An 11373-nucleotide genomic window follows, 5' to 3' on the forward strand; every position below is an offset into this window, starting at 1 on the left:
GCCGTGGGTGGGGACACGTGGGGACTGTTTGAGGCGGAGGGCAGCAGGAGCAGCGTTGAGGTCAACAACAACAGCCTCTCATGTGTCGAGAAGAAGTGTGAGCAGTATCAGACCGATAAACGCACGGCGAGTCCCGCTAAAGAGGTACGTGCAATAAAATCCGTTCACGGTGTCATTTCCGTAGATTTTTTTGTGAGTAGTACTATTATTATCATTATTTTTTTTCACTCTGTCTTGTAAATGATGTGACACATTGAGAGTCCACTTGAAAAGGATTTTAGCAGTTTTTAAATCTTTAAATGCCGGCCTTGCCTCGACTTACCTCGCTGAGCTGCTTTACCCCGACACTCCTGGCAGCTGCTCCCCGCTCTCAAAAAAAGCTCCGAAGGGGCAGAGTGTTTCCTATTGCTGCTCTTAAAATTAAGTTTGGTTGACGGATAAGTATTTGATTCATCCCCGAGGATGTTCCGAGTCATTTATGAATCATGTTATGGTCTCTGCTGTGCACAGGTCCACCTCCACCTGATGCTCTACATCCAAATGCAGCTCTGCGAACGCTCGCTCAAGGACTGGATGACTGAGAGGAATTTGAAGCCCAGAGAGGAGCGCGCTTCAAGATGTATTCGCAATGCATCCATTTCATATTCCGAATACAAGAGAATGCGCCACATTTGTTGAACTTGGCGGTTTGAAACGTTTCTGACATTCTTCCCAGGTCCTTATGGATGTGTGAACGCTGAGCACACGTTCAGTCTGCTAAGAAAGATACTGGAAGGGGTGGAATACATTCACTCGCGGGGAATAATTCACAGAGATCTCAAGGTAAATGTTTTATTGTGAGTTTGTGCATCGTGTTTTTTTTTTTTTTTAAATAGTGGCACTTGAGGCTAATTCTTCTTTTTATTTCTTGACAGCCAAGGAACATTTTCCTCAACGGTCACGACCGTCACGTTCGCATCGGCGACTTTGGTTTGGCCTGCAGTGGTCTCATACTCGATAGTCATGAAAGCGTCATTGCTCCCCTCAGTGGTAATGCCTCATTGTTTGTCACATTTTTTTAACACCACAATAGTAAATTGTTTGGGCTCAAATCATGTTTATTGTTGGGTTTTTTTTCCCAGATTCCCCACATACAACGGGCGTCGGTACATTTGTCTACGCGTCACCAGAGCAACTGAAGAGCCCCCATTATGATTCAAAGGTGTTTATAGTTGCCGTATGATAGCTGATCAAAAAATAAATAAATAAATAACAACTTTGCTTAACATTTGTCTTTTCTCTCCTAGTCGGACATGTACAGCATCGGGGTGCTTGCGCTTGAGCTTTTCCAGCCCTTCGGAACAGAGATGGAGCGAGTCCAGACACTCGGGGACCTGAGAGAAGGCAAAATCCCAGACTGCTTCAGCAACAGATGGCCCGTCCTAGCCAATTACATTTTGAAGCTGACCAGTATTGAGCCCAGCGTGCGGCCCACGACCAGTCAGCTTCTCCAGAGCGAACTCTTCTGCAATAAAGATGTGGTATGTAACTTTATGGAGTGAAATGTGTTCTTGTATTTCGAATGTTTTTAACTTAATCCAGTTGATTGAAATTTTCCTGTCATATTTTTTTCTTCATTCAGGTAATCTGTGGTTTGCAGAGAAAGGTTGAAGAGCAAGAGGAAGAAATCCTTCATCTGAGGAAACAAATCCAGCGGCTCCAAAGTTCACACAGCACTTTTCCAAATTGTCAGAGTTGGGAAAACACCTGACACTTTAAAGGTTCATAATGTGTCTTGAATTTAGTGTCTTAATTTATGCGTGTGGTCTTGCAAGCGTGTGTGGAAAGGTGCATTAAAAACATGGTTTGTGTCATATTAAGTTATTGACATGTTTTACAGATATTGGGCAGAGATTTTCCTTTTTCCCTGTGTTAGCAGTTTGAAAAGCAAATGCATAACAGACCTTTTGCAAACTCTTTTTTTTGTCATATAGCACTATTCTGTATAGACTTCACATCAAGTTACTTTTGCAATTTGACAAATTTGAATGAATACACAAATCTGTGGAATTAATTTCTTTTCGTATTTCATCATCCCTCAAGAGGAAATTGAATGCACAAGATGCTGTGACACATTTTGCCACATGTGTTTGGGAGATTATTTCCCCATGAAAAAAAGTTTGACCTTTGGGGCCGTAATTCCAAAAGGAATGTTTGGATGGGAATGCAACACTGCTCACTACTTTCCCCTACAACAGCATGCTTTAGAGCATTTTTTTCCCACAAGCTAGAACATTGAAAAAAAATCCAAGTGTTAGCACACAACCTTTAGCCCTCTGCTCGTACAATAAAATGACAGGAAAAGCCTGCTCGAACATGCTAAATTTCAGACACACTTTAGATGGGAGCAGGTATGTGCTAACTTCCATTTAACATTAGTTTCAATGTGGTTGATTCATTCTGTGCACAGCCTATATCTAAATGATTTATATCGGTTTAATTTTTTTAATACCACAAAAACCTGACATTTGAGCTAGGGTGTGTAGACTTTTTATATACAATGCAGGTGTGAATGGTTTGCCATATATACACTTGGATTGACTGGTAACCAGCCCAGGGGCGAAAAATGCTTTTCTTGTCAACTGGGATGTGACCCAAATGAGGATAAGTAGTATAGAAAATGGGTATTTTATCAGCAAGGTACTTTAAAATAACGCTTTTAATTCAGTCGTCTAGTATAATCTATCTGATTAACCTCATCACTTACTGTTGTATTTTTTGTATTCGGTTCGGAGAATGAATTAATGTTAAATGTCTGCAACCTGTATGTTTGATGCCTTTGTGGTGTTTTAATGTGGTCTGGAAGTGAGCGACGTAGTTTGAGCCTTTTGAACTTGAAATATTTGAGCCCCCACTTCTAAAAGACAATCGATCGGTTACGAAGATACGGTAATGTAAGCGATAACGTCAGACGAAATATTTTTCGAATCCATCGGCGTCATTTATGAGTTGATTTGTATGTGGAACGCGCACGGTGATGATTGTGCATGTACACAAAGGTCGGCGGCACGAACGTGCGACTGAGCTTCACAAAACGCAGTCAAACGGCGGAGGGAGCCAATCACGGCACTCGTTTTATCCCCGATACCCGGATGTTGCCGTGGAAGGCTCATCTACGTCATTGTTCACCGCCGGACACCCGCTTGGAAATAAGGAATGGCTTTACAATCGCTACGAACGTGCTTTTAACCACATTCCAGGTGAGTGCCCCGACGCCTTTATGCTCGAGTGGGGATTCAACGACGCGGCCGTCGCGAAGCGGTGGACCCGAGCCGCTCGGGTTTGTTGTGGCATCCTTACACCGGTCCTGTCATGTCTACTGGAGCAGCGCAGTGAACACACGGCTACCGGTGTCGATCGAGCCCCTCCTTTCTATGCTAGCGACTTGTTCTTGGACTATGCCCCCCAACCCCCCACCCCCCAATTCTGTCGAACCAAAACGCTTTGATTATACCAAAACCGCAACCGCGGTGTGTTGTTTGATCGCCAAGGGGGTCGCCGTGCTCTCCGCCATGTCAGCCCCCCCAGTCCATCGTGCTAAGTCGGCTAACGACGTTAGCACGACGTTTTAGCCCCGCTCTTAGCTTTTGCGTAATGGTCGCCGTTTCCATGGCGTTCGTCCATGTAACGTTCACGCCGGCGGTTATTTGGGCTCGGTTGACTGCACGGGGCTATGTTTGAGAGCCAATGCCGTGTTCCCGTCGCGAGCTACTCGTGTTGGAGGAATGCTTTATTGTAACTGAATGGCTGTGCGTGCGACAGGCCTAGCCGCCAACGTGAGTCAGTAACGGAGGAGTGGGAGGGAACAGCTGCTTCCCGACCAGGAAATTCGCCCTGTCTTTTTTTTTCTTGTCTTCTGTAACTTTATCCAACGGCAAATTCAAAGTAAAAGCTTTTAAAGGCCAACTCTTGAATAATTTTAATAACGCATGATCGTTTTTTTTTTATGACGACAGAAGGACGTTTTTTTTTTTTTTTTTCCTCTTCCGAGAAATGTCGTTTGTGAAGTGGAGGCTCCTACGTGCAAATGATCACATTCACACGTGATCGCATTCAGCATAATTTTTTTTCCTGTTTTGTAACAACTATGAAAGTGAGATTAGGTAACGATCTATTACTCATTGTTTTCGCGTGCTTAATTAAATTGTGTCCGCGACGTCACTTTACCAGTTACTAGAGAACAGTCCATAAACAACAAATGGAGGCCAAAATTTGCTTTAGTAATAAATTAATTTCTATATACTGTATTCTTAAATACATGTTAACTCCATTGATTACTCCAAAATTTCCAGAAGTGTAAATCTGAGTGAAAGGTTGTCAATATGTGCTCTGTGATTGGCCACCAACCAATCCAAGGTGTACTCTGCCTCTTGTCAAAGTCTCTTCCGAGAAATGTCGTTTGTGAAGTGGAGGCTCCTACGTGCAAATGATCACATTCACACGTGATCGCATTCAGCATAATTTTTTTTCCTGTTTTGTAACAACTATGAAAGTGAGATTAGGTAACGATCTATTACTCATTGTTTTCGCGTGCTTAATTAAATTGTGTCCGCGACGTCACTTTACCAGTTACTAGAGAACAGTCCATAAACAACAAATGGAGGCCAAAATTTGCTTTAGTAATAAATTAATTTCTATATACTGTATTCTTAAATACATGTTAACTCCATTGATTACTCCAAAATTTCCAGAAGTGTAAATCTGAGTGAAAGGTTGTCAATATGTGCTCTGTGATTGGCCACCAACCAATCCAAGGTGTACTCTGCCTCTTGTCAAAGTCAACTCACTCATGAAGCAAACATTTGAGGACACATGCTCGAAAGAATTTTGGAATAAACCTGTGATTCTTGCCTCTCCTAAAATCTTTTATGTTTCCCCCACCCGCAGCAATGAACTATGACCATTGTTGACAGATCCTCCGAAAATTCTGACCACGAGTCAGTCGGTTGCAAGAGATCCCCCTTCACCAGTGGAGACGGGATGGACAGCAGCTGTTCCAGCAGCTGGGCAGTGGGCCCCACCCTCCCCACTGACTCGCCGCGGCTGAAGGTTCCGGGGGGCTGCTTGGGCCCGACGCCTGGCGCTGTCGTCTACAATAGCACGCCTTCCTCCGTGGACCGACCCAAAGAGCAAGGTAGGGGGACAAATGAGTGTGTTGTCTGCTTCAATATAATTTTAAAGAATTTAATCTGAGCTGATCAGTCTTTATCTGTGCCTCATGTCAACTCACAAATACATGTTGTGGGATGACCTATTCTTACTTTTAAATGACACATTGCTCCATTATTAAGTCGAGGTAATGTTTTTACCCAAGCTAAAAAGTTATGTGATGTGATATGAAGATGAGCCTCAAAAGAATAGAAAATAGAAAAATGCTGTGTCACAAAAGCCGTGCTTTATCTTCATATGGCTTTACACTATCCCTTTGTTGTTAGAACATGTTAAACACACGAACATAATGGCCCAGCTTCCTTGCCATTTACATGATAGGTAATGGAGCACAATAGCAGGAACTGGTTACTGTGCTGCCCTTGAGAAATACGCACAAGTCCAATTTTAGTCTGTTATGTGTCCAGTGTTGTGCAGCGGCGATGGCATTGACATGCCGCAGAAGGTCCTCTTCTCTCCCGAACGTCTTAGCCTAAAGTGGAACCAGGTTCACCGCATAGGCGCCGGGCTCCAGAACATGGGCAACACTTGTTTCCTCAACTCAGCTCTGCAGTGTCTCACCTACACGCCGCCATTTGCCAACTACATGCTGTCGCGAGAGCATTCGAAAACATGTACGCCGGTTTTTCCTTTGGTGCTCATGGCAAGTCCCGTCCGGCTTCTAGCTGCAGTCGTGCGTCATGCTTTTTCTTTTGGTTCTGCCACAGGTCACGAGCCGGGCTTCTGTATGATGTGCACCATGCAAAACCACATCATTCAGGTTTTTGCCAACTCTGGGAATGTTATAAAGCCAATCGGTGTGCTGAATGAGCTCAAAAGTAAGTGCTTTGGGGAACTCAAACATTTGTATGTTACCCAGAATGAACGACAGGCGGCGCTGTTTATCTGTTTACTTTCGTGAATTTGGAGGGAACGCGGTTTGGGAGTTGCAGTCAAGTTTAGTGTTTTTTGGGCGGGGGATCCTGACCAATGCTTAATTGCTCCCCAATGCAGGGATTGCAAAGCACTTCCGCTATGGAAGCCAGGAGGATGCCCATGAATTCCTTAGGTACACGGTGGATGCTATGCAAAAGTCCTGCTTACCTGGAACCAAGTAGGTTGTTGTCCTGAGATGCAGATTTTCATTGAACACGCAGGTTTAAAAAAAAATAATCCATTGTTGCATTTCATCTGTTTTATGGCAGATTGGACAGGCAAACGCAGGCAACCTCTTTCATTCATCAGGTATTTGGTGGCTACCTAAGGTCCAGAGGTAAGTTTGTGAACTCGGTTTATGGGTTTTATTTATGTTTGCAGCATGTTCAATCTGGTGACCTTTTGTGTTTTTGTTTCTTTTTCAGTTAAATGCTTAAACTGCAAAGCAGTCTCCGATACATTCGACCCCTTTCTGGACATCACTCTAGAAATCAAAGTAACTTCACAGAATAATTTGAATCATTTTCAAGTTTGCTTTGTCCAAATAATTGCACATTTTGGAGAGGTTTTTTTTTTTTTTTTTTTTTTTTTTTTTAAACCTGTAGATTGCCTGTCGTTGCAGATGGCACCAAGTGTCTCGAAGGCCCTTGAGCAGTTTGTCAAGCCAGAGCAGCTGGACGGCGAGAATGCCTACAAGTGCTCCAAGTACGTTTTTGTACACAGATAAATTTTTCGGAAGGCGGGCTTTACCCGTTGTTTTGCAACCCCTAATAGGGAAATTGTTTCTTCCCAGGTGCAAAAAAATGGTCACGGCCTCAAAGAGATTCACGATCCATCGCAGCTCCAACGTGCTGACCCTCTCGCTGAAACGCTTTGCCAACTTCAGCGGAGGAAAAATCACTAAAGTAATTTCCAGTAACTTGACTTGAGTCTTTGCAAGTTATTTTCATATTTATCAGCTTGTCTTTGCTCATCAGGATGTGAAATATCTCGAGTACCTGGACCTGAGGCCCTTCATGTCCCAGTCGCAAGGAGAGGCGCAGCTGTACGGGCTGTTTGCTGTTCTTGTCCACTCTGGATTCAGCTGCCACGCCGGGCACTACTTCTGCTATATTAAGGTACCGCGTCGACTCGGGGCCAGTTTGCAGACATTTGCGGTTGCCTTTTGTAAAAGTTGCCTCTCCCTCTTCCGTGTCTCCCAGGCGAGCAACGGTCAGTGGTTTCAGATGAATGATTCCTCTGTGACCGTCAGCGACATCAGGTCTGTTCTTAACCAGCAGGCTTATGTCCTCTTCTACATCAAGTGAGTCAACTTTAAACATCAAATCACGACGTGGAGCCTTCACATTTGACTTCCTTTGACACGTCTGTCTTCTCTCGCATTTACTGCGTTCATCTCTCGTATCCTTGGCGATGTCTCCGCCATCCTGTTGTTTCACAAGGTCCGGTGATGGAAAGAAAGAAGGGGACAATGGTCACATGACCCATAACTCAGCCGTACCCGGTCAATCATCGCCGAGACCCGTGGTGATACCCCGCATCAACAGCGCCAGCCATCACAACAGCAATGTCGGCTTCATCGGACCGCAGCTGCCCCCGCACATGACCAAGGTATTGCCGAACGCAAAACGAGATCGACATTTCACACTGCGACGATCATGATTTTCGCCGTCCCGATGTTATTGAAAGGAATTCAAACCAAATGGCTGATGGCTTGAAAACAAAACACAGTCAGCGTTTGATCACGTTTTTGTCCCCTCCGCAGAATCCTCCCCACATGAATGGCAACGGATCTCTGAGGGACTGTCCAAAGCCCAGCACCAGCAACAGTGTTGCCGGAAAACCGAACCACGGCGCATCTTCCTCTTCTTCAGCGTCGCACCTGGTGGCCAGCCAGCCTTCAGCGATCCCGGAGCACGAGAAGCGCCTGAAGCTGTCTTTCTGCATCGGCCAAGGCAAACTGACTCGCCTGGCTTCTTCCTCGTCATCGGCCAGCAGCTCCTCGGCCAGCTCGTCCTCCAGCTCTTCAGCCTCCTCCTCCTCCCAGTCTACCTCAGATGCTCGCTTCATCCCACGACAAATTAACCACATCAACGGCGCGGCGCGCAGTAACGGGGATCATCAGGGCGGCGGGAACGGCTCGTCCTTCTTGGTGCCGTACAGCCAAGAGTTGTCAGAGGAGTCGGACCAGGAGAACGGCGGACCCCTGGATAACGGTTGCGCAGTGGAGAGTCACGTGAATGGAAACAAAAGAACAGGGGATGATTTGGCCAATGGGGACTCTGATACGCACCAGAACGGAAACGGTTTGAATGGAATTACACACAGCATTTCTAAAACCATCCAAAATGGACACCATTATGGACTTCAAAAAGTTAATGGGCATAATAGTGTTGAAAAGGTACGCTGTGCTTTTCCTTTTTGGTACACGCTGCATTACGTCTTTACAATGTAACGAGATCCAATGTGCAGTCACACACACCACTCTAAAATGACTTTAATTTTTGCCTTTCAGGTCCCTGTCAGTACTGATGGAAGTTTGGCGTCGGAGGGGACTTTGACTGTGAATGGATTGGACGCTGGCCACTGTCAACCAAGGTAGCCAACCCAATGAGAGTGTCAATCACAATTATTTTAAAAATCATCAGCCTTCGTATTAGGTCCTTCAACTCACATTTTGGCATTTACACACAATAAAAAAAAAAAGCAATGGCACTACAACAGGGAACACAACAGATTTTTTTTAATGAATAAAAGAGGACAGCTGCTCTCACCCCCAAAAAGCCAACGCCTAACTGCACAGGGTTCACTTTCGTCCACTCGTGACTTTGTTTTCATGTCTTGTTGTAGTGCTTGCAGCAAAGAGGCGTCCCAGGCTACTCCGGCCCAACCTGCTGCCAGCGAAAGCCAGAAAATCTCTCCCGACCTAAGGGCCGCACGTGTGTCCTATCCCCCGCCTCAGCAAACGGCCTGCGAAGCCACCTCTGCCGACAAAATCCATTCCTCTGCATCTAGCGAGTCTGCGTCCATCAGTCCTGCGGCCGCCTCGCCCGACTCCTCTCAGAGCGCCAGCGTCGCATGCCCGGCTCTACCGAAGGTTCCCGATGAAGTTGCGGACGCCCCGCCGACCAAGAGCTCATCGGCGGTGGCCTCCGAAGGGCGCGCGGATCCCAAGGAGCAGCTCCGGCCCAGTCCCGCTTCCAGAGGCTACGAAAGGCTGTCGTCGCGGGAAAGGGGCAGAGACCGACAGTACTCGTCCGACTGGAGCAGGGACAGGGAGAAATATTACAGGGACAGGAGTCAGGAGCGGGAGACTCATCGCTATAGACGGGACTACCGAGACCATCATTACTACAACCGCTGCTCATACAGGGATCCCGATTATTACCACCGGGACTGGGAGAGCGAGCGGCGCTGGGAGAGGAACGCCTACCACCCCAGGGAGCGGGACCGCGACCGGTGCTCGCACCACTACCACTTCTATCACCACCACCACCGATCCAGGGAAGACCGCGATTACCAGCGCAGAAGTTCCGATCACGCCTATCGACAGAAGTCGCAAGGCCACTGGAGGCGGCAGCAGCAGCAGGACGGCTGGGAAGTTCGCAGGATGAGGGACGACTGCAGGGACAGGGACCACCACCTCTATAGAGAGACGCTGTCATCGTCGACCGCGCCCAACAGGTCACCATATTGGCACGCTCTTCCGGGGTCGGAGGACCAAAATGCTCGAAGGAGCGCTCGGTCTGTGAGCTCTGAGGAGCGCCACAGCAAAAAACACAAGAAGAGCAAGAAGAAGAAGTCCAAGGATAAAGAGAGATATTGTGAGAGTGGGTGAGTCATTGAACCGATCAGGACACACTCTTGTTTTGTTTTCATTACTTGTCCTGCTAGAGCTGGGGTGAGTAAACATTTGTGCCATGTTTGGCTTCTAAAATGGACTGATGGGACAGGTCATCGGGAGATGAGCTTTGTTTATTAAAAAAAAGTGGTTGGAATTTTATTTCATCATAAAAATAATTCTTTGAATTATTTTAATTCAAATAATAAAATGATAAAATAATAAAAATAATTATTTGAATTATTTTTATTTAAAATCTGTTAATTAGGATTTGTCCTGTTAACATATTTTTAAAAAAAAATCTTTTCTTTTATAGATACAATTCAAATCTGTTAAATTAGTCACTTTTTTTTTTCTGGTAAAATAACCAGCCGATACGAGCCTTATTTCAAAGTATTGGTTACTGACCACGGTATTTTTTTTTTCTTTGTTTGTTTGTTTTCCCAATCTCTTGCCAGGAGCTCCGACTCGGAGCAAGGCTACGAAGGAAGAAAGAAGAAAAAGAGCCGGCACCAGAGTAAGCAGCGCAGTCCAGACGGCCGCGGCCACAAGGCCCGCAGCAGCGAAGAACGCGAGTACCGCAAACGGCGTCACTCCAAGGACGACAGGCTGGACATGAACAACTGCTCGCCGGACAAACGCCGCCGCCTTGACTACGACCATGACCCCGCCGCACCCGCACACGGGGCATTTCACAGCCACCTTAATGGATACACAGGTAGGGTCCCGCTCATGATCAAATGTGAAGGTCAACATGAAGTCTGAAATGAAAAGCTCACGGTGCTTTGTTCCTGTTTGGTAGGAAACGGTTACAGCCAAGCCAACGTTGTCTCCCATTGATGGTCCGCAGTGGTGAGCAGCACCATGAAGCACTGACTGTGAGTGGCCACTTACTACATCTGCTACATTAGCCCCGCAAAAAATAAAAAAATAGATCCCTAAAGATGGGCACAGCATTTATACAATTTCTGCTTTCCATCTCACATTTTTTTTTAAAATACTTATTTTTTGGTTCCAGAACCCCCCCATCCCCAACCCCCCTGCCGAGATACAGCAGAGGAATGATTCAACGACATGGTGCTTCATTGGGACCAAAAAAAAAAAGTATTTTTACCACACGTCAAGTGTTACCAATGTTCACTTTTTAAAGCATTGATTTTATTTGCAGTAACTCTCCTACTCCTGTCGAACGTGAACAATGACAAATATTAATATATACGTGTGTGTGGAACACAAAGCCCGGCGCTTTAAAACATCTCGACTGCTGCTCAGTGGAACTCAGGACATGAAAACTCATCATCATCCTCTCGCTTCACATTAAAAGGGAAAAACACGCGCTGCTGAAAACAAGTTTGGTAGGTCGCTTTGTGCATGGATGATTTTGAGTTTATTTCATATTCACCACTGGG

The 11373-nt window shown here is 45.9% G+C and overlaps 2 protein-coding genes across 3 annotated transcripts in view; both read left to right on the plus strand.

Moving 5' to 3' along the window:
- eif2ak1 (eukaryotic translation initiation factor 2-alpha kinase 1) overlaps window positions 1–2276 on the plus strand; it is a 4917-nt gene extending 2641 nt beyond the window's left edge. The window contains 7 exon segments of the mRNA XM_019870415.1: window positions 1–144; window positions 511–619; window positions 716–822; window positions 915–1029; window positions 1122–1201; window positions 1287–1520; window positions 1622–2276. The exon segment at window positions 1–144 is cut by the window's left edge and continues 128 nt beyond it. Coding sequence (XP_019725974.1) covers window positions 1–144; window positions 511–619; window positions 716–822; window positions 915–1029; window positions 1122–1201; window positions 1287–1520; window positions 1622–1750 — 918 coding nt within the window. The 3' untranslated portion in view covers window positions 1751–2276.
- An 816-nt stretch (window positions 2277–3092) lies between these two features.
- Window positions 3093–11068, plus strand: usp42 (ubiquitin specific peptidase 42). Of its 2 annotated transcripts, none has more exons than XM_019870144.1 (18): window positions 3093–3239; window positions 4927–5173; window positions 5616–5822; window positions 5916–6026; window positions 6202–6301; window positions 6393–6460; window positions 6549–6619; window positions 6746–6828; window positions 6917–7028; window positions 7101–7241; window positions 7326–7426; window positions 7566–7734; window positions 7889–8524; window positions 8639–8721; window positions 8974–9957; window positions 10423–10682; window positions 10767–10842; window positions 10983–11068. In XM_019870144.1, exons 2-17 carry the CDS (start codon window positions 4936–4938, stop codon window positions 10802–10804), a joined length of 3402 nt encoding a protein of 1133 aa, XP_019725703.1. In that variant the 5' UTR covers window positions 3093–3239; window positions 4927–4935; the 3' UTR covers window positions 10805–10842; window positions 10983–11068. The 2 variants fall into 2 exon arrangements, with proteins under 2 accessions (XP_019725703.1, XP_019725710.1); XM_019870151.1 differs by having other exon boundaries at window positions 4953–5173.
- Window positions 11069–11373: the final 305 nt, after the last annotated feature.

The sequence above is a fragment of the Hippocampus comes genome, unplaced genomic scaffold, assembly GCF_001891065.2.
Source record: "Hippocampus comes isolate QL1 unplaced genomic scaffold, H_comes_QL1_v1.1 scaffold620, whole genome shotgun sequence".
In the NCBI taxonomy this organism is placed as follows: Eukaryota; Metazoa; Chordata; class Actinopteri; order Syngnathiformes; family Syngnathidae; genus Hippocampus; species Hippocampus comes.